Genomic DNA, 27,517 nt, shown 5'->3' with positions numbered 1-27,517 from the left:
TCTTTGTCTCTTGTCTGTTTTTTTCTTAATCCTCACTCCCCACTTTAGGGACCGTTCGTCTCTTCGGCAGGCTCCGACAGACCTTTTATCATGTAATGCCACTTTCTACCTTGGAAACATTCTTTGCTGTGAAGTCTACTTTCAGCGTTAGGCTTCTTTCAGTTTACCATGTTTTGAGGTTCACCTGCTTTGTAGTATGTATCAATACTTTCCTTTTCATGGATGAATATTCTATTTTACAAATATACCACATTTTATTCATCCATTCATCTGTTGACGGACATTTGGATTTTTTACATCTTCTGGCTATTGTGAATAGTGCTGCTCTGACATTCATGTACAAGTTTTGTTGAAACTCTTTTTCAAATATTTTGTAGGTATATATCCATTCAGAATTGCCACAGTCAGGCCAAGTAGTTTATGTATTAAAAGTAAGCCAGCTGATGGCTAAGTTAATTATATTCTGTGAGTTGGGCTGTCTATTCCTTGGAGCACTGGCAGATCACTATAATAGCCAGTTGGCCAGGCAATCTAATGTACTTGGAAACTGTCCAGTCTCCAAAAAGAAAACAAACATGTTTCTCCCCCATTATAGTATGAAGCTTCCCTAGTAGAAACAGATTACGAGGTCTGACAAATAAGTGCATGAACTTATTGCACTGATATTGCTAAACTTTTTTGAAAGCAGAGGGTTTATTTATTATGAATTTGTACCAACTGGACAGTTAATGAATTTACTATTTGGAAATGCTGAAAAGGCTGTATGAAAGTTAGACGACCTGAACTTTTCACCAACAATTCATGGCTCTTGCATCATGACAATGCACCAGCTCACACAGCACTGTCTGTGATGGAGTTTTTAGCCAGTAATCAAAGAACTGTATTGGAATACCCACACTACTCACCTGATCTGGTCCCCAATGATTTCTTTCTTTACCCGAAGATAAAGGAAATATTAAAAGGAAGACATTTTGATGACATCCAGGACATCAAGGATAATACACTAACAGCTCTGATGGCCATTCCAGAAAAAGTTCCAAAATTGCTCTGAAGGGTGGACTAGGTGCTGGCGTCAGTGCATAGCTTCCCAAGGGGAGTACTTCAAAGGTGACCATATTGATATTCAGCAATGAGGTATGTAGCACTTTTTCTAGGATGAATTTGTGAACTTACTTGTCAGAACTCATCAGACCTTGTATGTCTCCTGGTCTTCCAGGGAGACCTATGAGAGAAAAGGTATTATGTATCTGGCAAGGAAAGACAAATATAGAGGTAGGTCAGAAGAGGTGTTATGCCCCTTCTTTAGAGGTCAGATGTCTCTTGTAGGAAATAGATTTCTTGAAACTCAGAAAATAAGAAACTTCTTGAAGTTGGCAGTATGATGATTTGGAAGTAAAAATGGGAGTAACTACTAGTACAGTGGATTAAATGGATGATCCCAAGAACCAATTTCTTTGCCTTCCCATTTGGTTGGTATTGAATGTCTTATTTTCTGTTGTCACGCAGCAGCCTACCTGTCTGTCCCCTCGTACCTACCCCTAAAGAAAGAAGAGTCTGTGAGACGGATCCTTTCAGGGACTTTGCTTCACCTTTGTGCTTACACCTTATGTCTCCCTGTTTGGCCCCAAAGAATGGCTGGTTAGTCAATGACAGGTAAGATTCCTCAAGGGAGGAACAACCTAAGACAGGCACAGTCACATAGGGGCCATCTGGAGAACTCATGGGCTTGATAGAGGTGGGCATAGATCCCCACCTTCCCCCGGCTAAGGTGAGCTTCTGCCTCTGTGGCTACATTCCTTCCCACAACCTGCTTGGGAAGAGATTCAATGATGTGATAACATCAGTTCTCCATCTATTCATATCAGTAAGTTTCAGCATAAAGGTTTTGTCCCTTGGGGAGGTACATACAACAATTACTAAGACATCCTGGGACTCTCGGTTCTGGCTGCTCGCAGACAAGGGTGATTGGTTTGAATCAGTTTCCTGGCATGATGTATGAAAGTCACAAACCGTGGAGAAAACAATGTTACTTCCTTGTGTGTACATCAATAAAAGCCACAAGGTGGCCCGATTTGGGGCTTTCTGTCCTTTGAGGCTGTGAGACCCTTGGCCCCTATTACATAAATCTCTTGACTTCTGTTTCTTTCTTAACCCTTCACTGCCCCTTCTCGGTCTCTCACTGCCTGTGTTGCGCTGGACATCACAATTTACTATTACTGTTGTTTTGCAAAATTACTTGAATTGGTGCTTACAAAAAAAGCATGAACTTTACAATGCTAATACGAGATAGATATGTAGACATATTTTGAAATGGAAATACGTGTTTATTGAAAATAGTTTTGTCTGACAAAGATCTGAAGAACAGTACTGTACACATCTGAATATTAAGAACAAGATTCTTATAGCAAGTTTAGAAAATATCTGAAAAAGAAGTCTTTGAGTGGGAGCTTACAGTAATAATTTTCCTTAACTATTCATAATAAATGATGAATAACCTCAAAAGGGAATTTGCAGTATCAAAAGAACATGTTTGGTTTTCATTTTGATAATTCTATCTTCAAGAAGTATTTGAGTGTCCAGTATGTACAGGAACTGTTTCAGACACTTGTGATACATTATGAAGCAAACAGGTAAAAATCCCTGCCTGCATGGAGGCTTCTTTTATTAGCTTGAAGACCCTTAATAGACAGGTAGGCTCCTCCAGAGTCTCTAGATGAGGCACTCATCTGTTGGAATAAAAGTCCATAACCTGGAAAGGAGATCAACTTGGGGGGAGAAGGGAGAAGTTATGACTACAGCATAGACAAGGTCTCCAGTTGATAATGTATTGTATGGTCAGATGCCCTGGGGTCTACCTCATCAAGAGGACAGCAGGTGGGCCGGCCTGGTGGCTCAGGTGTTTAGAGCTCCATGCTCCTAACTCCGAAGGCTGCCGGTTCGATTCCCACATGGGCCAGTGGGCGCTCAACCACAAGGTTGCCAGTTCAACTCCTTGGTGGGCTCCGCCCCCTGCAACTAAGATTGAACACGGCACCTTGAGCTGAGCTGCCTGCCGGATGGCTCAGTTGGTTGGAGCATGGGCTCTCAACCACAAGGTTGCCAGTTCAACTCCTCGAGTCCCGCAAGGGATGGTGGGCAGCACCCCCTGCAACTAAAATTGAATATGGCACCTTGAGCTGAGCTGCCACTGAACTCCCGGACGGCTCAGTTGTTTGGAGTGTGTCCTCTCAACCACAAGGTTGCCGGTTCGACTCCCACAAGGGATGGTGGGCTGTGCCCCCTGCAACTAGCAACGGCAACTGGACCTGGAGCTGAGCTGCGCCCTCCACAACTAAGACTGAAAGGATAACAACTTGAAGCTGAACGGCACCCTCCATAACTAAGATTGAAAGGACAACTTGACTTGGAAAAAAGGCCTGGAAGTACACACTGTTCCCCTTCCCCAATAAAATCTTAAAAAAAAAAAAAAAAAAAAGAGAGACAGCAGGTAAAGCCTGAGTGCCCAGTCACGGAACTTTGTCACCTGGCCTCCCAATGAATGACTCAGACCACTTGGGTGAATTGATTCCATCCTGGAAGGTAGATGATCCTGAACTTGATAGCAAATCGAATCATAATGCTCAACTATTATATGTAAAAGGGAATGTGTGGGAAATGATTTTAAATATCTTAAGAATCCAAGAAAAAAATCAGGAGACTTTTTTTATTTTCTCATAAAAGGAGTAAACACTAATCTCTTGATTATCAGGGAACATCACACTGACATTATCTTCTCTTATTGCAGATGCATCTTCTTGGCAAGGCAGCTGACAGCTATAGAGTATATAGAGTTCTGTGATGTTTCAGTTGCAACACCAGAATAGGTATTTTCATTTTTTAAACTTTATTCAAATACCCCTCAGTGAAACATTGAGTGTCAGGCCAAAAAGATAGAGTATTTTGGCTCATACAAGGTATGTGCCAGCCTGTTCACAAAAGGAGGATCTGTTCCTAATGTAACAGAATGTAGGGAACGAGTCATGAGCAGCCATATGCAGTATCTTCACAAATGACAATTTAGCATATGAAGATATTTAAAATCAGTAGAAAAGGGGGTGAATTAATCAAATGGTATATTGAGCATTAGCTATTAATCCAGAAAAAATATAGCTTCTAAAATCAAATTACATCAAATGAAGCATTGAATAGAGACCTTTACTTTATATCCAATGTATGATGGTGGAGGTTTTGCTGTGTCAGTATGACAGTTGATCCAGGCAGCAATAGTAGCAGTCAGGGTAATGAAGGCTTGATCAGTACGGTGATACCAGTCAGTTTTGTCAGAGAATAAGTGTTTCTTACCATGGACATCTAGTTAAACAACCCAGATTTTGTGCTCAGCAGCTATTACTTTCCCCAGTTTGCAGCACCAAAGAGGGGTGCTTTTGTCATTTTGTAGTGTTACAAGTGGCATGTCAAACAGGCACAGTAAGAGCCCAAGAATCAATAAAAACACACCAAATTTCATCAAACGGTGTTGCCATGCAGCAGCCTACTGGTCTGTCCCCTTGTGCCTACCCCTAAAAAGAAAGAAGAGTCTGTGAGACTAATCCTTTCAGGGACATTGCTTCACCTTTGTGCTTACACCTTATGTCTCCCTGTTTGGCCCCAAAGGATGGCTGGTCAGTCAATGATGGGTAAGATTCCCCACGGGGGAAACGACCTAAGCCAGGCACAGTAGCATGGGGGCCATCTGGAGAACTCATGGGTCGACAGAGGTGGGTAAAGCGCCCCCCCACCTTCCCCGTCTAAGGAGAGCCTCTGCCTTTGTGGCTGCATTCCTTCCCACAACCTGCAGGGGAAGTGACTCAATGATGTGCTCTCCATCTATTTCTGCATAAAGGTTTTGTCCCTTGGGAGACACATATCACCATTACAAAGACATCCTGGGGCTCTCAGGTTTCAGCTGCCTTCGGGCAAGGGTGATTGGCTTAAATCAGTTTCCTAGTATGATGCATGAGATTCACAGATCTTCAGATTAACAAACTTTACTTACTCAGTTAACTAATAAAAGCTATGCATTGACTCAGGGCTCAACCCTTGAGGCTTGAGTCCCTTGGCCCCGCTTGCACTCTCTTCTTGGCTGCTGTTTTTCTTAACCCTGCACCGCCCTTCTCGCTCCCCACAGCTCTCCTGGTGCAGGACGCGACAAAAGGGAATACTGGCTAGAGTTGAGAACACATCAATTTTTGGGTCTGTTTAATGGCATTGAGGTTGAAAACCATGTTTCCCCGAAAATAAGACCTAACCGGAAAATAAGCCCTAGAATGATTTTTCAGGATGCTCATAATATAAAATAAGCCCTAATGTGTCTTTTGGACCAAAGATTAATATAAGACCCGGTCTGATTTTCGGGGAAATATGGTAGGGCTTATTTTATATTATGAGCATCCTGAAAAATCATGCTAGGGCTTATTTTCCACTTAGTCTTATTTTCGGGGAAACACGGTACTCACAGCATCTGAGTAATCTCAACTAGCTAAACCATCAATGAAACCAGGCCCAGTAAGAGCAACCTCTATGAATTTAGGGCCCTACTGAGCCAGCAGCTTTGCTTTATGCAACAAAATGGGGGATAACTTTCCTAAAGGATAGCTGCTATTATTTCATGTATAGCTGAGATACTGCTGGGACCAGGACAGCTGTATTATTGAATATACCATGTGCATTTCACACATGAGGGCTTTTCCACCTTGTTAGTTGGTTAAGTCTAAGATGACACACCTCCAAATCAAGTCAGAGGTGTGAGTCAGGTGTCTAGTATAAAAGAGCTTGAGTAAGCTAAAAAGGGCTATACTTGGTAGCCAAGTCAGGGCATACAGTCAAACCATCCTTCCTCTCCACTCCCAAGGGCGCCTCCTTTTGCCATAAATTCCATTCAACAAAATCAGTCACACATTCAAAGTCAAAAATAGTCATTAAGGGCTGTGGGACCTCAAAGTTATCTTCTTTACATGTAACTCTTCCTTACTGGGACAATTCTGTGACTTTTGGGAAGAGGGAGTATAGCATAAAACATTAACTTCTATACTTTCAGATGTAGAAGTAACCACAACACAGTTCACTGGTAGAAAGAGCCTCCATTTATTCATAAGGTCACATCCATTTCTCTTCCCTATTGTAAACCCTGCCCTAACATTAGCTAAATCTAGTGCCCCGTACCTCTATGGAAACTGATAAGATGTTAACTTGGGTATCTGTATCCCACAGAATCATAAAAGCTTGAGTCCCTCCCTTCCTTGAAGTCTCCCAGAATATTTGGGTCTGTGGTAAAGGCTCTGGATACCCTCTGGAGACAGGAAAACTTCTTTCCCCTTAAAGCAGCTGAGATTGGGGTACATGGAGGTAACATGAGGTGTGGAGGGAGAGTGGCTTCATGACATTAAGCCACATTTATTTTAGTTGCATGATGGCTGCTCACCATTCATCCAAAAAAACCCCACAAAACCTAACTTTTTAGGTTCACCCAAAGCCCTGTATCAGGTGGTACCACCTACTTCATTATATTGAAAGGATGTCTTTTGTAGGAATTCTCCAATGAGCTTTGAGGGACTCTTTCACATAGCAACCGTCTAATAAGGTTTGTACCCTGTGGCTGATAAAAGCTTGGCTTATCCAGTAGTATTCTGACTCCCTAGCAGAGGGAAGGCTTTTATGTGCAGAAATACACCCAAACATGTAAGAGCTCAACAGAATACAAGCTTAATTCTTGCTCACAAAATGTTCAAATAATAAAGATGTGGAAGAGAATTTTGTTTCACATATTTCAGGCACCCTGTGCTGTGCCATGTTAAAGCGTGGTACCCAGGGTTGTCTCGAAAGTCATCTCCATTTTACCCTGACAGCAGCCTGTAGTCAGGGGAGTCTTTTCTTAGAACTGGATGTGGCATACAATATGAGCATTCACATTCCACTAGCCAGTCACAAAGTCCCACTTAGATGAAAGGGAGACTGGGAAATTAGATTAGCTATGTGCCTACAGGAAAAATGAAATTCTTCCTAGCTAACGGACTACCAGCCTGTGTGATATGTGTGTTATCTAATAGGCATGACATCATTCAAAAGGGCTTTCCATAGTACCTTGAAAGAAACAGAAACCTGCACCCATTCTCTCATATACTCTCAGGGTTGCCTTTTGGACAAAATTCTTTGTATATTCATATTTGTATGGTTTCTCTCCTGTGTGAATTTTCTGATGTCAATTGGGTTAGTCTTTTAGCCAGAAGGATTTCCTTTAGTTGTTATATCAACAGGGTTTTCTCCCTCCCTGAATTCTCTGGCATATATTTAGGGTTGATTTCTTATACAATTTTCCATATTCATTACATTCATGTGATTTCTCCCCACTGTGAGTTCTCAGATGTATTCTGAGGTTTGATTTCTGGCCAAAAGTTTTCCCACATTTATTACACTGAAAGGGTTTCTCCCCTGTATGAATTCTGTGATGATCACTAAGTATTGCCTTCCGGACAAATTTTTTCCCACATTCATTACATTTAAATGGTTTCTCCCCAGTGTGAATTCTCTGATGCACTCTGAGGGTTGATGTCCGGGCGAAAGTTTTCTCACATTCATTACATTTAAACGGTTTCTCTCCTGTGTGCGTTTTCTGATGTTGAATGAGATGGTCTTTTCGCCAGAAGGATTTTTCACATTCATTACACTGATAAGTTTTCTCACCACTGTGAGTTCTCTGATGTATTCTGAGGTTTGACTTCTGGCCAAAAGTTTTCCCACATTCATTACATTGAAAGGATTTCTCCCCTGTGTGAATTCTATGATGAACTCTGAGAGTTGACTTTTGAACAAAAGTTTTCCCACATTCACTACATTTATAGGGCTTCTCTCCTGTATGAATTCTCTGATGTCCCCTGAGGGTTGATTTCTGGACAAACGTTTTCCCACAGTCATTACATTTATAGGGTTTCTCTGCTGTGTGAATTCTCTGATGTGTATTGAGGTGTGACTTCTGGGAGAAAGTTTTTCCACATTCATTACATTCAAATGGTTTCTCTCCTGTGTGGGTTCTCTGATGTTGAATGAGATGTCCTTTTTGACAGAAGGATTTCCCACATTCATTACATTTGTAGGGTTTTACCTCAGAGTGAGTTCTCTGGTGTACTTTGCCAGTTGATGTCTGGTAGGATTTCCTATTTTCATGATAGTCAAATGCTTTATCCCCAGTTTGTGTTCTGTCATTACATACCAATGGATTCTCTTCTGTGACAATTCTCTGAGGTTGAGTGAGACGTGAATACCTGTTGAAATTATTCCCTCTTGCATTACATTCATAGTGTTTCATAGCCATGTTAAATTTACTGTATTCCTTGACAGCTGATTTCTCACAGGATTTCCCACACTGATTAAAATGAGAATGTTTCTCCCTTGTCCCAGTTCTTTTGTGGCCAAAGAAATTTGTCTTACCACAGTTTTCCCTAGATTCATCATCTTTACAGGATTTTTGTCTGGTGTGAGTACTCTTATGTATAACACAGGCAGCTTCATCATGGGCTTTTCCAATTACATTATATTCAAAAGATTGTTCCAAACTTTGACACTTTTGATGCTCAGGAAGATTTTCCTTATAACTGAAGGTTTTCCAATTTCTATTACATTCACAACATTTCTCTCCAATATGAGTTCTCTCAAAGTTAATTTTGAAAGGCAAATTTTCACAGACATTACAGCAACCTGTTTTTTTTCTTGAATAGGTTCTATTATTAATGATGAATTGAGAAATACTTTGTAAATTCACTCCCCATGAGTCACATTTACAGGACATTTTTGGTGAAGAAACAGGAGCTATGTGCAAATTAAATGGTTTCCCCAAAACTTCCTCTTCTCTAGTCAAAGGTTTTTTATTGATGAATGTAACTTGCTGCAAGTGTTTGTCTTTGATTTTCTTGTTCCCCTTGATCAGGCCATCATCTCTGTAATGTTCTAAAACTGGGAAAAATTGTAAACATCTTATGAATCTTTACATTTCTTATAAGAGTCAGGCTTATAGACATATAGCCTATGTTGCATTTGTTTTTTTGCTGCTCAAGATTAAATACCTTATGTCTGTGTGTGAACATATACACAGTCACTCTCCTTTAAAAAATATTGATATAGCAAAAAGGAGAGGGTAAACTGGTAATAAATATCTATCTGTACTTACATTGTGATAATTTCCTACCTGGATGGAGAAGTGAAAGAAAAGGAAAATAGAAATTAAACTTTTTTTTTTTTAATTATTTTTTTTAATTAGTTTCAGATGCACAAGACAAAGCAAAACTTAGACGTTTATCATTTATATCCCTCACACTGTGTGAACCCCCCTCCCCCCATCCACTATCCCTCTGTACGTTCCCCAAATTAATAGAAATTAAACTTTTATAGGAGTGGTATTTTAGGAGAAGCAGGAAAACCAGATAATGGGATGAATACAAAAAGGACTATAAACTTATGTAGAATAATAAAATAAATTAGGAGATAATGAGCATTATGGACTAGGCCCAATGGGACGGGTTTGGTTTGTGAAATAAATTGCAGGATAGATCCTACATTATCTAGGCTATAGTGGTAGAATATTCAAGAGTCTGCATCCAATTTGACATCATCCCTTGTTTGCATTCAACATCAAATTGATATCACTAACTGCATCATGATTAAATGAAGACATTTATAGCTCAGGATCTAACCCACCTTACAGTGTAAAACTGATGAAAGAAAAATCCATTCTTGCAAATAAATTATAATCACTGCCTAATTCTGGCTGTGGTACCATTGATTTATTCCATTTTTCAAAACTGAATAGTAAGTGACCCTGATCACCTCATCCTAAATTTCCACGTTTCAATCTGGTATGAGTGATGCAGTTTTACATGGGGTATCATGGAAAGCCTTACTGCGAACATGACACTTAAGAAAGGTACAAATTTTTATGTATTCTGGATGCCCATCCTTTACGGGTTATATGAGTTGTAAATATCATCCACTTTGGATCATCTCTTAACTCTTTGTTAAGCATGAAACAATTTATATCTCCATTAAAACTTATGTGTAATATAACAGTATAGAGTAAACACTCATGGAATTAGAAACCAGGCCAAGAAATAGAACACAAATAACTCTGCAAAAATCCCTATTCAGCCCTGCCAGTTTACAACTCCTTCATGCTTATGAGTTCACCACTCTCTTAATATTTATGTAATCACTCCCTTGACTTTCATTGTAGTTTTATCACCAATATATAAATTCCTAAAAATGTAACTGAGTTTTGCCTGTTTCTGATGTATGTAATTATACATGCATATTTATATTTTTTATTTCATTTGCTTAATATGTTTATTTCATTTGCTTAATATTATACAATCACTGTATAAGATTTTATGTAACTTTATAATTCTCCCTTAAGGAATACAACTATTTATTTATTCTACTGCCAATGAGCACAATTTGGGGCAAAAATAATATTGCCAAATTATTCTTTTAGAGAACACAATCATGGCTTTCTATAGTGAATACAGTTAGGAAAAGGATCACTTGGTTACAAAGTATGTAAAACTTCAACTTGATTTGATAACATTCTCCAGATTCCACAGTGGTTTTACCAGTTTACATTTTCAGTCAGTGAATGAGGGTCTTTAATATGTCACATCTGCACCAGGACTTGGCATTGCTCTATTTGTTAATCTCACCACATATCATACATTATCTCTTTATCTCAATTTACATATTTTTTGCACCCTGTAGAAACTAAAGTGATTAAACACATTTTCAAAGATTTAATGGCCATTTGAAAGTTCCTGTTCAAAGTCTTTCACCTATTTTTCACCTGGGTTGCTACCTTTTCCTACATTGACTTGCCAAAGTTCTTACATTTTCAGGAAGCTTATCCTTCCTAGGTCACTTGTACTGTATACATATTCTGCTACTCTGTGGCTTGTCTTTTCATCCTTTTAATGGTATCTTTTATGAACAAAGTTCTCAATTTTAATTTAGTCAAGTTTATTAATCATTTGCTTTTGATTGGTACTTTTGTGCCTTTGGGCCTTTTAAGAAAAGTCTTGAAATACAGAAGTGTTCACCTCAAACCTGCCCTTCTGGAGTCTAACAACCCCCTCAGAATTCTGTCTGCTAGTGCTCAATAACTCACCTTGGTGGCTCTGGTTTGAGACTTCTTCCTCTAAGAACCAAGGGTCTTCTCCTTGCTCCAACTTCAAAATCACCCCTGGTTTGTAAATGCAGTTTCCTGTAAATACGAACAATGGCATACTTAGACCAGATGATAAGCTTTTTGATCTCCAAAAATGGAAAAAAATACAGCTTCAGGAACAGTAACCTAAAGGTCCTCATTTGAATTTATCACTGGGAGTTGACAACACAAACATTCTTTCTATTCCTCAACAGGACTTAGTTAATTTATTATACTCCTGAGTTAAAAAGTAAATAACATTAAAATCTAAAGTATTCACGTGTACTGGGATGTTAAAAGGAAATGCCTTCTTATTTACAAAGGTAAATGCTTATTTGCTCACCCACGGAGACGAGGTGCCTGTAGTTCTCCAGCATCACATCCCTGTAGAGGGCCCTCTGAGCAGGGCCCAGCTGCTGCCACTCCTCCTGGGTGAACTCCACAGTCACGTCCTTGAAGGACACTGAGGCCTGTAACAGCACATTTCTGTTCAATTTGAAGGGTTTAGAATTAGGTGACACAGAAAATACCTAAGATAACAATTCTTGTTTACTGTAAAGAGCTTAAAACAACAAATGAAAATAAGTATGCCTATTTTGGATCTAATTTTACTTTAAAAAAAAAAAAAATTATTGGGGAACAGTGTGTTTTTTCCAGGACCCATCAGCTCCAGGTCAAGTCATTGTCCTTCAATCTAGTTGTGGAGGGCGCAGCTCAGCTCCAAGTCCAGTCGCCGTTTTCAGTCTTTAGTTGCAGGGGGCACAGCCCACCATCCAATGTGGAAATTGAGCCGACAACCTTTTTGTTGAGAGCTCACGCTCTAACCAACTGAGCTAACCAGCAGTCCCATTTTTTTATACTTTGGAGTTACTCAATTAGTAAAAATGTTTGTAAATTAATTTGTATATATTTATGAGTTATATACATGTACTATAAATAAGCACATTAGTAAAGCTTTTGTTGCTTAATTTTTTTTTAGCAAATAAATAAATTTCCTACAATTTTTATCCCATACCCAAATATACTACCCTAGGCATACTCTAGGCTAGGGCTCAGAAAATTATGACATGTGGCCAAATCCAGCTTGCCACTTTAAAATGAAGTTTTATTGGAACACAACTACACATACTCAATCATTTTGTATTGTCCATAGTTACTTTTCTGCCGAAAAGCACAGCCTAGTACTTCCATAAGAGATCTTAAAACTATCAAAATTGAAAATATGTACTACCTGACCCATTACAGAAAAAAGTTTGTCAACTTCTGGACTAACCGATCCAATTAAAGATTGACAGCATAAAAACAACACGGAAAACACAATTTAAAGAGAGGGATATGTGCAGATTCAAAGTAAAAGGATGAAAAAGATACATACATAGTCACTAACCAAAAGAAAGTTGATGTGGTTATGTTAAGATGAACATGAAAAACATTTTGAAGGTAAGAATGATAAAACATAATGAATAACAATATGATAAAATGGTCCTTTTAACAGAAGATAACACAAATTGGTATGCACTTGAAAATATACCATTTCCCCGAAAATAAGACCTAGCCAGACCATCAGCTCTAATGCGTCTTTTGGAGCAAAATTAATATAAGACCCCAGTTTTACATTATAATGCATAAGACCTGGTCTTATTTTACTATAAGAATTTAATTTTTGCTCCAAGAGACGCATTAGAGCTGATGGTCTGGCTAGGTCTTATTTTCAGGGAAACATGGTACCTTCCAAACACAGTTAATCTTCTTTATTCAGATTCTGTATTTGCAAATTCACCTACTCACTAAAATTTACTTGTAACTTCAAAATCAATACTCATGATTTTGCGGACATTCACAGAATGGTAAAAAATTTGCCCAATACACATTTTCCTAGCTGAGGTTGAACAAGATAATTCCTTGCTTTCTTCTTTCAGCTGTCATACTGTAAACAAGTGTCCCTTTGCAGTCTATTTAGCACACTTTTTTTGCACTTTTCTTGTGATTTCACTTCTTAAAATGGCTCCCGTGTAATGCAGAAGTGCTGTTAAGTTCCTAAGTGCAAGGTTATGTTATGCCTTATGGAAAAAACAGGGGTGTTAGATAAGCTGTATTGAAACATTAATTATGGTACTGTTGACTGTTCGATTATACATCAACAATATTAAATAAGGTGTTTTAAACAAAACCACATTTAAACAATGTTCTGTACTGATTAGTTGTTCAAAATAGGCTTGCAGGAACCTAACCCTATTATTTCCCCTAGAGGAAGGACTCAGTATTTGCTAATTTCAGTGTTCGTGGTGACTAAGAATAATAAGAATTGACTATATATAAACATAAGTTAACAGAAATGAGATAGATACACAGTTGTAATTAATGATTTTAACACAACTCTCTCAGTAACTCACAGGACAAGCAGAATGAAAAAAAAACCAAAAGGGATTTAGAACAGGAGTTAGCAGACAGACTACAGCCCAGAGGCCAAATGTGGCCCACTACTGGATTTTTTATAAATAAAATTTTATTAGAACACAGTTATATTCATTTGTTTATGTATTATTTATGGTTACTATAGCACTACAACTATAGAGTTTGGTAGTTCCAACAGAGACTTTTATCTCCCACAAAGCCTACTATCTGACATTGACATAAAAAGTTTGGTGACCACTGATACAGAAGATGTAATTAACCAACTTAATTGAAATATAAATTATTTTATTGTACACTTTACATTATTAAAAAACATAAACAGTGTCACCAAATTAGAAAAAATTACAATCATACAGTATGGCTTTGAAGTTTTACTCAGAGATGTAGAGAACTGAAAGAACAATGCAAACATGCACTACTTAACACTGGAGAGATGTTCTGAGAAATGCATTGTGAGGTGATTTCATCATTGTGTGAACATCACAGAGAGCATTTACACAACCTAGACGGTATAGTCTATACACCTAGGTTGTGTGGTATACTACCATCATATATACAGTCTGTCATTGACCAAAAACATTATTATGTGGTACATGTATTAACAGCCTTATAACAAGAACAAAGCTGGGAAAATTGTAAATTAATGTCTTTTTGAACTCATCAGAGAAATGAAATTGCATGGCAAACATACAATCTGAATAGACACAGACAATAGTTTAGTGGTTACCAGAGGGTAAGGGGGGAGGATGGTGGCAGACGAGGGTAAAGAGGATCAAATATATGGTGATGGAAGGAGAACTGACTCTGGGTGGTGAACACACAATGTGATTTACAGATGATGTAATACAGACTTGTACACCTGAAATCTATGTAATTTAATAACAATTGTCACCCCAATAAGCTTTAATTAAAAAAACATACAATCTGAAATCAGAAGACATAGGTACCTCTAGGGAGAATCAGGATCCCACTCATTTGCTCAATGCTACCAAACTCCATATAAAACAATAGGAAGATAAAGCTAGAAAAATTTGAGCAACCTGCTAAAGCCCGTGTGTGTGCAAATGTGAGTGTCAAGTTCTTGGGGAGGTGGTATGTATCACAGATGGGTGATCTCTGCCTTCTTGTGGGATTTTTCTCCAGGAAACCATCCTGTCACAGAGATGATTAGGGGAGAATTCAGAGGAAGTCCCTTTCTGCCCCATGTGGTGCTGGCTAGTGAAGAGGAAGAACTGTCACTGCTTAAATCCACTCACAGCCACCTTGTATATCTCCACTACAGAATACTTAACATGTAAGAGAAAAGGCATCAAAGCACATAGCTTGAAGCCAATGGTGGGATGCCATTGCCGTAGGAGAAGAGCAAGAGCAGATACTACCAAAATGCTGCTGAGACCCAAGTCCTCAGGCCTAAGACACGTTAAATTAGAAGATAAGCCCCACTTCCAGAGAACTGTCATTATTTGACCTATCTGGTGGTTCCCTGGAAGACCTCACTCATAAGGTTATCTTCATCTGACTTGACTCAAAGTTCACCCACTGCAAATAGCATGTCATTATTTAAAAAAAAAAAAGAAAAAAAATCACAGGATATTGTTTACAATCATGGCTATGTCAGGTAATTTATGCAGTTAAGGAAAACAACATTCTAACAAAAAGCTTAAAAGGAAAAGCTGGAGAGTGAGCTATCCAGAAGGGACTTTGAAAAGCTCAGACATATCACTGGCAATTTGGAAGGTGACACACATGCTCTGGGCTTTGTGTATATTCAGGAAAGATCTGAGAAGGCACTACATGCTCACCTCTCATTAACCTTGAGACTGCAAGAAAAGTGAAGGCTTAATACAGAGTAGTAAAATGCCAAGCTAACTGGTGAAGGCATGCCTTCATACACACAGAGCAACTTGGCAAAGTTTGGAGACTTATTGATTACAGGTATTTAAGGAAATCATTGTCCGATTACTACCAGACTTACTTAGCTAATAGAGCAGACGTCAGTGGCCAAACATTACAAAGAATACAGACTCTACAGAATTAGTTCAAAAGAGTCATTGAACAAACATGTAACAGCTGAGGTGGGAGAGATTCTGATTACAAATTGCTACATTATATTTTAAATGTCTAGTTATGAACTAAAATTTGAGATATGCAAACGAATGAGAAAATATGGTTCATACAAGAACCATACACAAGAAAAAATTTTTTTTTATTGTATGAAACAGTAGAAACTGACCTCGAGGAGGTCCAGACATTGGACTTACTAGACAAGTACTTTTCATCAACTATTTTAAATATGTAGAAAGAACTAAAGGAAACCATATCTAAAGAAGCAAAATAAAGTAAGGGAACAACGTCTCACCAAATAAACAGCATCCATAAAGAGACAGAAATTATGTATGTGATAGAAAAGCAAACTGAAATTCTGGTGTTGAAAGTATAATAATTGAAATGAAAAATTCCCTAGGGGGCTCAATAGCAGATATGAGTAGGCAGGAGAATCAGCCAATTTGATAAATCTACTGAGATGATCCCATCTGAGAACAGAACATTAAAAAAAATGAAGGAAAATGAACAAAAATCTTCAGTAACCTGTGCGACACAATCAACGTAGCAACATTCACATAACAGGAGTAGGTGGAGAGGAGAAAGCAAAAGACACTGAAAGACAGAATGAATCTTAAAAGCAGCAAGAATAGTGACTCATCACTTCCAAAGGTTCCCAAATAAGATTAATAGCTGATTTCTCATCAACTTTATTTTCAGCACTTTAAGAAACATACTTAAAGTGCTGAAAATAAAACCTGTTAAACAAGACTTCACTATTCAGCAAAACCATCCTTCTAAAATGAAGAAGTAATTATGACATTCACAGATAAACAAGGACTGGGAAAACATGCCAGTAGTACACTATTAATAAAGGAGTCATTTAGGCTGTAATGAAAGTACATTAGATAATAACTCAAATCCATATGGAGAAGAAACCTATGTAGGTAAAAGCAACTACACAGGTAAAAATACAAAAGGCACTATAAATGTATTTGTTTGTATTTATTTTTCTCCTTATGATTTCAAGACAACGGCATAAAGCAGTAATTAGAAATCTGTTGGTATACACACAATGGATGAAAACATTTGGATAATAATAACAGCACAAAGGACTCAGGAGGGAATGCAGCTATAAAAGAGCAAAGTTTTAGTATGCTATTGAAATTAAGATGGTATTCATCTGAATAAGACTGTTAGAGTTAAGATGTTCACTGTAATCAACAAGGTAACCACTAATAACAAAAAAAAAAAACTTGTAAAGGAACAAGGTATTTAAAATGGTACACTAGGAAATATTGAGCTAACACAAAAGAGGCAAAAATGGTAAAGTAGAAAAAAAATCACATACTGAAAACAAATGTCTAAATGGAAGGTAAATGCTACTTATCAGTGCATTAAATGTTAACAGTTAAATACTTGAATTAAAAGACAGAGATTAGCAAATCAATCAAAAAAATGTGATCTACTTATACTTGTATTCTGTCTGCAATAGATACTTTACATTCAAAGACACCATAATTTGAAAGTAAAAGACTGGAAAAATATATACACCATGTAGATAGTAACCAAAAGAGACCAGGATTGCCTGTACTAGTATTGGGCAAAATAGACTTTAAGACCAAAAATAGACAGAGAGAGACACACACAAAAGAATGGAAAGAAGGATACTTTATAATGGTAAAAGAAACAATACATCAAGAAGATATAAAACAGTTATAAACATACATGTACCTAACAGTAGAGCTTTAAAACACATGAAGCAAAACTAGCAGAATTGGGCCGGCCCAGTGGCTCAGGCGGTTAGAGCTCCATGCTCCTAACTCCGAAGGCTGCCGGTTCGATTCCCACGTGGGCCAGTGGGCTCTCAACCACAAGGTTGCTGGCTCAACTCCTGGAGTCCCGCAAGGGATGGTGGGCTCCGTCCCCTGCAACTAAGATTGAACACAGCACCTTGAGCTGAGCTGCCTCCCGGATGGCTCAGTTGGTTGGAGCACAGGCTCTCAACCACAAGGTTGCCAGTTCAATTCCTCGAGTCCTGCAAGGGATGGTGGGCAGCGCCCCCTGCAACTAAAATTGAACACGGCACCTTGAGCTGAGCTGCCGCTAAGCTCCCGGTTGGCTCAGTTGGTTGGAGTGAGTCCTCTCAACCACAGGGTTGCCTGTTCGACTTCCGCAAGGGATGGTGGGCTATGCCCCCTGCAACTAGCAACGGCAACTGGACCTGGAGCTGAGCTGCGCCCTCCACAGCTAAGACTGAAAGGACAACTTGAAGCTGAACAGCACCCTCCACAACTAAGATTGAAAGGACAACAACTTGACTTGGAAAAAAGGACTGGAAGTACACACTGTTCCCCAATAAAGTCCTGCTCCCCTTCCCCAATAAAATCTTTAAAAAGAATAAAAATAAAACTAGCAGAACTGACTTGAAAAGATAAAAAAAAAAAAAAAAATTTTGGGCGGCCAGTTAGCTCAGTAGTTAGAACGCAGTGCTCATAATACCAAGGTTGCCGGTTCGATTCCCACATGGGCCAGTGAGCTGCACCCTCCACTAGATTGAAAACGACGACTTGACCTGGAGCTGAGCTGCGCTCTCCACAACTAGATTGAGAACAACAACTTGGCATGGAGCTGATGGGTCCTGGAAAAACATACTGTTCCCCAATATTCCCCCGTTAAAAAAAAAAAAAATTAATAATAATAATAATAATTCAACACTAATACTTAGAGATTTTAATACTCTACTCTCATGATGGACAGCACTAGTAGACAGAAGATTAACATTGGAAGAGCACACTTGAACAACACTATATCAACTAGACCAAGAAGATATCTACAAGAACATTTAGGCCAACACCAGCAGCATAAACATTTTTCTCAAGTATACATGGAACATTCTCCAGTATAGACCATTTGTTAGGCCACAAAACAAGTCTCAATACATTTTATTTTATCTTAAGTTTTATTATTTTAAATTAAAAATTTTTTAATTTTTCAATTGTATAATAGTTGACATACAGTACTATATTAGTTTCAGTTGTACAACATACTGATTACACATTTACATAACTTTCGAAGTCATCACCTCAATTCAATACATTTTAAAGGTTAAAATCATACAAAGTATCTTCTATGACCATAACAGAATGAAACCAGAAATCAGTGAGAGAAGGGAAACCGGAAAATTAAAAAATATGTGAAAATGAAACAACACACTCTTAAGACACCCAAAAGATCAAAGAAAAATAACAAGGGAAATTAGAAAATACTTTGAGACACTAAACATGAAAACAACATACCAAAAATTATGAGATACAGATAAAGCAGGGCTTAGAAGGAAATTTATACCTATAACACCTACATTTAAAAAGATCTCAAATCAATAACCTAACTGTATATGTTAAGGAACTAGAAAAATGTGAACTAAACCCAAAACTAGCGAAGGAAGGAAATAAAAAAGATCAGAGCAGAGAAAAACAAAATAAAAAATAGGAAACAATAGAATCAACAAAACTGACAGTTGGTTCTTTGAAAAGATCAACACAATTGATGAATCTTTAGGGAGACTAAGATAAAAGAGGACTCAAATTTGCTAAAATCAGAAATGAAAGTGAGGACATTACTACTGATCTTCCAGAAATAAAAAGGACTATAAGTGAGTACTATAAACAACTGTACACCAACAAAGTAGGTAACCTAGATGAAAGGGACAAATTCCTAGAAACATACAAACTACTAAAATTGATTTAAAAAAAGAAAATCTGAATAGATCCATATAAAGGAGACTGAATCTATAATTAAAAACCTCTCCATCAATGAAAAGCCCAGAATCAGATGGCTTCACTGGTGAATTCTACCAAGCATTTAAGAATTAACACAAATCCTTCTCTAACTCTCCCCAAAATAGAAAAGGGAATACTTTCTAACTCATCCTATGAGTTACTCTGAAGCAAAGCCAGACAAAGAAATCACAAGGTGACTAAGGATCAATATTCCTTATGAATATAGATGTAAAACTCCTCAACAAAATACTAGCAAACTGAATCTAGCAGAATATTAAAATAATTATTTACCATAACCTGGTTGGATGTATCCCAGGAATGAAAGACGGTTCATCAAAGGAAAACTCAATCAGTGTAACACACTATAGTAATAGAATGAAAGAAATTAATCACATGATGATCTCAATTGATGTAGAAAAAGTATCTAACAAAATCCAATACCCTTTCATGATAAAAGCACTCAAATTTAAACTAGGAATAGAAGTGAACTTCCTCACCACAATAAAAAGCACTTACGAGAAATCCATAGCTAACATCTATACAACACTACAGGACAAGAATTTTTACTCCAAAGATCAGGAATAAGACAAGGATACCCGCTTTAACCAATTCCATTCATTGTACTGGAAGTTCTAGTCACAGCAAATAGACAACAAAAAGAAAAAAAAAAAGCATCAAAATTGGAAAGGAAAAAAGTAAAACCATCTCTTGTCATAAACTATATGATCCAATATACAAATACATATAATATATGAATACTAAAAAATCCACAAAAAACTGTTAGAGCTAATAAATAAATTCAGCAAACTTCCAGGATGAACACACAAAAACCATTTGTATTTCTATACACTAGCAATGAACAATAAAAACATTAAGAAAACAATTCCATTGACAATAGAATTAAAAAAAAAATAGGTGTAAGTTTAACCAAGAAGATGAGTGACCTGTACATTCAACACTAGAAAACATTGCTGAAAGGAATTAAAGATGACCTACAAATGAAAGGAATCCAATGTTCATGGATTGGAAGATTTAATACTGTTATGACAGTAATACTCTCCAAAGTGATCTACAGATACAGTGAAATCTGTATAAAAATCCCAATGGGTTTTTTTGTAGAAATGTCGATCCTAAAATTCCTATGAAATTACAAGGGACCGTGAATAGTCAAAACAATCTTAAAAAATAACATAGTTTGAGGACTTGTACTTTTTGGTTTCAAAACGTAACTATATAAAGTAAGAGCAATCAAGACAGTGTAGTACTGGCATAAAGACAGACATATGGATCCACAGAATAGAAATGGGAGTATAGAAATAAACCCATGCATCAATCATTTAACTATGAATCAACAGAATCAAGACAATCCACAAGGATTAAAGGCAGTCTTGAAGAGATATTTGTAAACCTATGTTCATAGCAACGTTTTTCATAATACCCAAAAGGGGGAAGCAATCTAGGTGTCCATCACCAAATGAATGGATAAATAGAACGTGGTATATACCTACAACAGTATTATTCAGCCTTAGAAAGGAAGTAAATTCTGATACTTGCTACCACATGGATGAACTTTTGGAGGACTTTATGCTAATGAAATAAGCCAGTCACAAAAAGACAAATACTATATGATTCTATTTATGTTAATGAAATTCAGACAGAAAGTAAAATGGTGTCTGCCAAGGGCTGAAGGGAGGGAAGAATAGGGAGTTGCTATTTAATGGGTACAGATCTTTATTTCCGCAAGATGAAAACAGTTCTGGAGATTGGGTGCACAACAATAAGAATGTACTTTACACTACTGAACTGCACACTCAAAAATGGGTAAGATGGTAAACTATGCTATCTGTATTTTACCACAATTAAAAAGAAAAAGAAAAAAGAAAAGAACCTGGTGTCTTACATGCAGGGGCTGCCATAACCAAATACCACAGCTTAAACAACAGAAATTTATGTCCTCACAGCTGTACAGGCTGGAAGTCCACACCAGGCTGTCAGCATGGGTGGGTTCTAGTGAGGCTCTCTGCCTGGCTTAGATGACCACCTTCTCACTGTGTCCTCAAGTGGCCTTTGCCTCGGTGCCTTATGATCTCATTTAACCTTAACTACTTAGCCCTATCTCCAAATATAGTAACATTAAGGGTTAGGACTCCAACATATGAATTTGAGGGGGAAGAAAGGCGGACACAAATGAGTCCATACCATCAGGTGAACAGAATGAGGGTATGATTCTAAAGGTCAGTCTGGAGACGACAATGAGAATGTGATATGAGGCAGAGGCTGGAACAGTAGGATGTATTTAAGAAACTAAACGAGATTTGGTTTTGCTTTAGAATAAAGTTATATACTGAATTTTTTAATGTCGTATTTCCCAGTAGATAGTGAACACTATTAAGAAAGAAAAGTATCTGTATTGTTTAAGCCATAATTATAGCACGTCAATTTCCTCAAACATCTTGGCTGTTCAACAAACAGATACCAAAAAAGTCAGAGTGGCAATAATGCAAAAGGAAGAAATGGGAAGGGGTGATGCCTCCAAAGCCTGAACTGATCATGAGAAATTGGGAATTTTATTGTATGGGGTAAGGAGCCACTAAGATGACTTACACACGGATGAGACATTACCTCATTAGCATTTAGATAATAACCCCTGGGGAAGATGTGCTTGAGAAACAGGTGGGTGGACTCGTAAAGGAGCTGTTCCAACAGTGCAGTCGTGAGACCATGAAAGAAGGGGGAGGAATCAAGTAAAGAAATGCATTTAAAATACATTAGGTTGGGCCATGTAAAAGTGACAACACAAATGGAAAAGTAGCAAGACGTGATTACCGACCAGATGTGGCAGAAGTTGAGTGTGAGAGCAAGAAGAGGCAAGGATACATCCCACTTCTGTGGCTCAGGTATCTGGCTGAATGGGGTTTATCAACGAACAGGGGGAGATGAGGAGGAGGAGTTTGGGAAGGGCTATAAATGTTACTTTTGCTTTGAATCCCTTGAGCTAGAGACACCTACAGAGAGATGGTGAGCCAACTACGTCCAATAAGGTAGCCGTAAGCACATATGACTATTTAAAACCTAAACTAAAAATTCAGCTCCTCAGTTACACAAGCCACATTTCAAATGCCAAACAGGCACATGTGTCCAGTGGTCACTGCTTTGGACAGTACAGATACAGCTCATTTCCATCATCACAAAAAGTGTCATTGGTCAGGGTGGGCTGCAGAGCCACATATGGGAGAACTAGCAAAGGCCTCATTGTTAAAACCAGAGATGGATGAAATGACTCAAGAAGACTAGTTAGAAGAATAGTGAGAAGGAATAGGAACTTGTGGATGAGACATGTGAAAGGGCAAGAGAAGGAAGAGGACTCCACGTAAGAAACAAGAGGCAGGGCCACAGCAGAGGAGGGTCACAGACACTCACATAGGAGACCTTCCAGAGGGAATGGCTGGGGCCGTCAGGCGCTGCACACAGGTCTAATGAAGGAAGGACTAGGCAAGACCCACTGGACTTGACCCAATCAGGTCACTGGTGAGTACAGGTGACAGGCATATGAGATATCAAGGCCTCATGCAGTAGACTCAAGTGTAAATGGAATGTGGTAACGTCTGCCAGAGAACAGAACTTTAAACTATCTGCTGAACACCTTGTTTATGACAGGTACTTGAGAGAAATATTTATGGAGAGATATTTTTAAGGACATGAACATATAGGTCATTCATGCCGACCTCCAGTTAGTCTAAGTATTATTCCTGAAATCAGCAGGATCAGAAAAATGTCTACCTCCACTTCTGTTTTAGTTACCCAAACAACTGTATTAACAAAAGTCTGCTTTGGCAATATGCCCTCTACTTCCACTGAGGAAAAAGTGCAAACATCCCGCACTTACTGGAAAGAGTGGTTATTGGAAAGATTTATACTATCACCTACATGAATACCAACAAAGACATTTTTCCTGACTTTGATGACTTTACAGATTCCATAAAGAATGTTTAGTTCAACTTCTCATCAATGCAAACCTTTAAACTAATTTTATCCATCTGACTCTGCCATGGCATCAGAAAAGTCAGGAAGAAATTTGCAGCTGCACTTTGGAAAATCTGTAAACATCACAGGACCTGCATCTACCCACGTGACAACTCTGCTGTGCTATTCATCTGCTTTTCTCCATCTTCCTTGAATGATGCTAGCACATTTCTATTTTTCCATGTCAATGTATGGTTCCTTAACTATCTATGAAATCTGTTATAAAAAAAGGTGTTAATAAATAACTCACCTGGGATATATTCATTTTCTGCTGCTCTTGGGAGAGCGTAGAGAACTGTGATGGATAAGCTGGGGGTAAGGAAAGAGGAACAGTCATGAGAGGTCTGAACACAGCTTCTGTATTCACTTGTCTAAAAACCTCATCCCACCAGCTGGGGAAAAGGCCTCCCTATGTGACAATGTTCTGTTGACCCTTGAGAAGGGGCACAAAGCACCACATAGAGACAGCATTTGTGAATATGTACATCTCTGACATGACTGCACGGATGTAACCTTGCTGTTTTTCATTGGGTGATTGTAAATTACTTTCCTATTCGTTTAAAAATGTATATACCCTCTGACTAACAAAAAATTAAGACAGCATTAACATTTACACCTTGAGAAAATCAAAAGAAATCTGACCAAAAGAAGTTAAGATGCTTTATGATTAAATATGTTCAAATTTTTTTGTTCTAATTTGTTGTAATTTCTCAAAAAGACTTTTAATAAGATACTTCTAGTGACTTAACCTGTGACAGAATGAATAGTCCTGTGCTGTGCTCCTAGCTCTATCCTGGGTGACCAGGGGACATACATCTAAGATTCAATTTTTTTTTCAGGGTTTCAAGAGTTGGAAATAGAAGTCCCTTCCTATACATACTATCATGCTACTGATGCTATATATTCAAGACACAGGAAGCTTTAACATATCTCTAAATGCCACTTGTGATGGACATGGTATGAGAATAGCTCAGAATCTGGAAAGAGGGAAGAATGAAGAAAATAAGGGGCTATTTAAGAAGGACTGAAGACAGGATTTCCTTGGCTCTGGCTCTGGCTTTATCTGTGTAGCCTGACAGCCACCCAGGCCTTTCAACCCCAGCTCACCGCCTTCAGCAAGCTGGTCCACAGTTTCCACTGTCACACAGCCTGTGATGGCTTCTGGGTGTGGTGACATCCCCAAGTCTGGCTCTCTCTGGACAAGGTGATTCAGAACTGCTTCTGTTGGAGCAAATCAGGACCTGTTCCTTTCTGGGTTCTCCTGCATCTGTTCGGAAGCGCTGGTGAGGGTGGTCCCTGTCAGATAGGCTGTTCTTCCAGGTGGGAGCCCTGTCTGTAGGGCTCTCTCCTTCCTGCCACACAAGAGCTGCTTTGTTCCAGAGATGCTGAGATTTAGGCCTAGGAAACAAATTCATTTTAGTTGAAACTTTCATTGAGAGCAGTGCTTCTCAATTTCAACCGTACAGTACTGACATTTTGGGCTGGACAACTCTTTATCATGGGGGGGGTTGTCCTGTGCATTGTAGGATATCTAGCAGCATTTCTGGCCCCTACCACCAGGTGTTAGTAGCAATCCTCCTTCCAGTTGTGACAACCAAAAACATCTCTAGACATTTCTGAAAGTCCTCTAGGGAGCAAAATCTCCCTAGTTGAGAACCACTGGTGTAGGGTGTTAAACCTGATTCTCTTGGAATTTATTAGAACTGTTCTATTAATTACTGTAACCCCGAGCCACATCCCACTATTGAGCACTTGAAATGTGACTCGTGCCACATGTTGAAATAACATTTTGGATATACTAAGATAAACACAATGCGGTAAGTCCTCACTTAATGTCATCCATAGGTTCTTGGAAACTTCAGCTTTAAGTGAAATGACATATAACAAAACCAATTTTATCACAGGCTAATTGATAGACACAAGAGTTAAGTTCCTACAGCATATTTCTAGTCATAAAAACATCACCAAACTTCAACATAAGGACCCAAAACACTTCTAATACTAAACACTGAAATAAATGTGAGCTATAGACATATTTAAGAAAGATTAATAAAAACAACGCAATGATTTTCTAACCCACTTATTCTGGTTTAGGGTATCAACTGTCCAGAGCCTCTCCTGGCAGCTCAGGGTGCAAGACAGGCACCCACCCTGAACAGGACACCCTTCCATTGCAGGTCGCACTCACACACACCCACACTCACTCAAACAGGGACAATATAGATACATCAATTAACCTAATGTGCACATCTTTGGGATGCAGGGGAAAACCAGAGTCCCCAGAGAAAACCCAAGCAGAGATGGGGAGAACCCCATCGTGCAAACTCCACACAGCAGCCCTGCCAGGAACCGGTATTTTGGTCCTCATCAACATTAAAAAGAAACACTGTTGAATGAAACACTGCTATTCAAGGACCTACTGTATGTTCTTAAAATTAATTTCACGTGTTTCTTTTTAGTTTTAATGTGGCTACTAGAACATTTAAAATTACATATGTGGCTCACCTTACCTTTCTTTTGGACAGCACTGGACTAGAATATCATACCGAATCCCTTGAAGACATGGAACCTGGACAGTGCAGGTGGTGCCAGGAGCCTTAGTCTTACCCAGAGGCTTTGCAGACATGTCAGAAATCCCAGAATAAATACACTTGTCACAGAATGAGATTCAGTTCACACTCGACAACCATAGTCCTGGGAATTTGGTGCAAATCACTCTGCTATTGCTGTGAAAGCTGCAACACTGGGTTTTAGGTAGGTAGGATTTAGGAATAGTCTGAATTTGGGAGTAAAGCATATCTGTATTTGCATCCTAGGTTGCTCACCTTTGTGAGTTTGGGTCTGTAATTTCACTTCTCTGAGCCCATTTTCTTATTTTTATACGATTATACCTATAAGTAGGTTGGTTGTGAGGAAATGAACAAAGTTGTCTTCCACAAATGATGGGAGCCAACATTACACGTTGGCTTATTAACTAGTACTTATTAGTGCTCATTAATACTAGCACTTGATTCAATAAACGCTTTGCAGGTTATGACTTCTCTCTCTCTGAACAACGCCACAAAGCAGTTTTGTCTAATAGCCTTATTTTCAAATGGGAAACCTGACACACGACCAAGTGACAAAGGCGGAATTTATTCGGTCCTTCTGGCTCCTAAGTTCGGCCTCTTACTGCAGACCAAAGGCCCGGGCGCGCTTTGTGTCAGGTTCGTGGTCAGTCTTATAAACGCGCATTCCCCTCCCACCGCCAGCAAGGGTTCCCCCACCCCACTCCCCGACCCCGGCCGCCTACAGTCAGCTCCCACACCCTCCCGCACCGAGCATCTTCCGACCAGGACTCAGCCCCTTCTGCGCCTCTGGAGACCGCGGGGCTAAGGCCCGCCCCCACCCGCTTTCCCCAGGTCTACGTCCAAGCCTGGCTCCGGGATAGGCAGTGGGGGTCCCGCTTTCGGAGTGAGATTCCGGGACTTCCAGTTCCCTTCCCCGGACACAACCCCAGACCTCCGTGTTGGCCCCACAGCAGCGCGCGGAGTCCGGGATCCGCAATGAGCTCACCTGACCTGCGAATCGTCGGCAACCGCGAGGCTGGACAGTGCCGGATCAGGAAAGTGGAACTCGCTGCACATGCGCAGAGAAAAGCCCAGGCTATCCAGTCCCAGAATGCTGTGCGATAACCCGTAACATTCAAGACTACAGTTCCCATAAAACACCGCGACCGCTTGCAAATTGTGTGTTTGTCGGGAGTGGTAAGGGCTGGGGAAAATTAGAGGGTTATAAAATGTTATTAACGATCTGTACTATCAACTGGAGCGCAAGATCTACCACAGCCCGAGAGGTTATAGGTTAAACTTGGACATGCCAACAAATACAATGTGTGGTCCTCGATCGGATCCCGGTTGGAGAAAAGAAGACATTTGGGAACAATTTGGGAAATTTGTATGTGGACTGGTATTAAAGGAAGTTATCGTTATTTTTGTTAATTGTGATAACAACATTGAGATTATGCAGGCAAATTTGCTTTTTTAGGAGATGCATA

At 39.0% G+C, this 27,517-nt stretch overlaps 1 protein-coding gene across 3 annotated transcripts; it reads right to left on the bottom strand.

The window, feature by feature from the left end:
* Window positions 1–6,099: 6,099 nt before the first annotated feature.
* On the bottom strand, window positions 6,100–27,173 carry LOC109438088 (zinc finger protein 510). 3 transcript variants are annotated; one of them, XM_074330272.2, is made up of 7 exons: window positions 27,037–27,173; window positions 24,589–24,879; window positions 23,732–23,790; window positions 11,562–11,688; window positions 11,180–11,275; window positions 9,200–9,217; window positions 6,100–8,985 (listed from the first exon to the last, which is right to left on the bottom strand). In XM_074330272.2, the coding sequence occupies exons 2-7, from the start codon at window positions 24,656–24,658 to the stop codon at window positions 7,286–7,288; spliced, it is 2,070 nt and encodes a 689-aa protein (XP_074186373.1). In that variant the 5' UTR covers window positions 24,659–24,879; window positions 27,037–27,173; the 3' UTR covers window positions 6,100–7,285. The 3 variants fall into 3 exon arrangements, with proteins under 3 accessions (XP_074186373.1, XP_074186376.1, XP_074186375.1); XM_074330275.2 differs by lacking the exon at window positions 9,200–9,217 and having other exon boundaries at window positions 11,562–11,704; XM_074330274.2 differs by lacking the exon at window positions 9,200–9,217.
* Between the last annotated feature and the right edge of the window lie 344 nt (window positions 27,174–27,517).

Source organism: Rhinolophus sinicus, chromosome 16 (assembly GCF_057876585.1).
Source record: "Rhinolophus sinicus isolate RSI-liver-muscle chromosome 16, RSI-T2T, whole genome shotgun sequence".
Taxonomy (NCBI): domain Eukaryota; kingdom Metazoa; phylum Chordata; class Mammalia; order Chiroptera; family Rhinolophidae; genus Rhinolophus; species Rhinolophus sinicus.
Note: the sequence above shows the minus strand (reverse complement) of the source record. Positions and strands in the feature narration are given on the sequence as shown.

Excerpts from the sequence above, each read along its gene's own strand:
- LOC109438088 (XM_074330272.2), bottom strand. The coding sequence starts at position 24,658 with ATGTCACCACACCCAGAAGCCATCACAGGCTGTGTGACAGTGGAAACT. Across the intron at positions 23,791-24,588 it reads GGACCAGCTTGCTGAAGGCG|CTTATCCATCACAGTTCTCT; the intron begins GTGAGCTGGGGT and ends CCTTACCCCCAG. Across the intron at positions 11,689-23,731 it reads AGAAAATGAATATATCCCAG|GCCTCAGTGTCCTTCAAGGA; the intron begins GTGAGTTATTTA and ends GTGCTGTTACAG.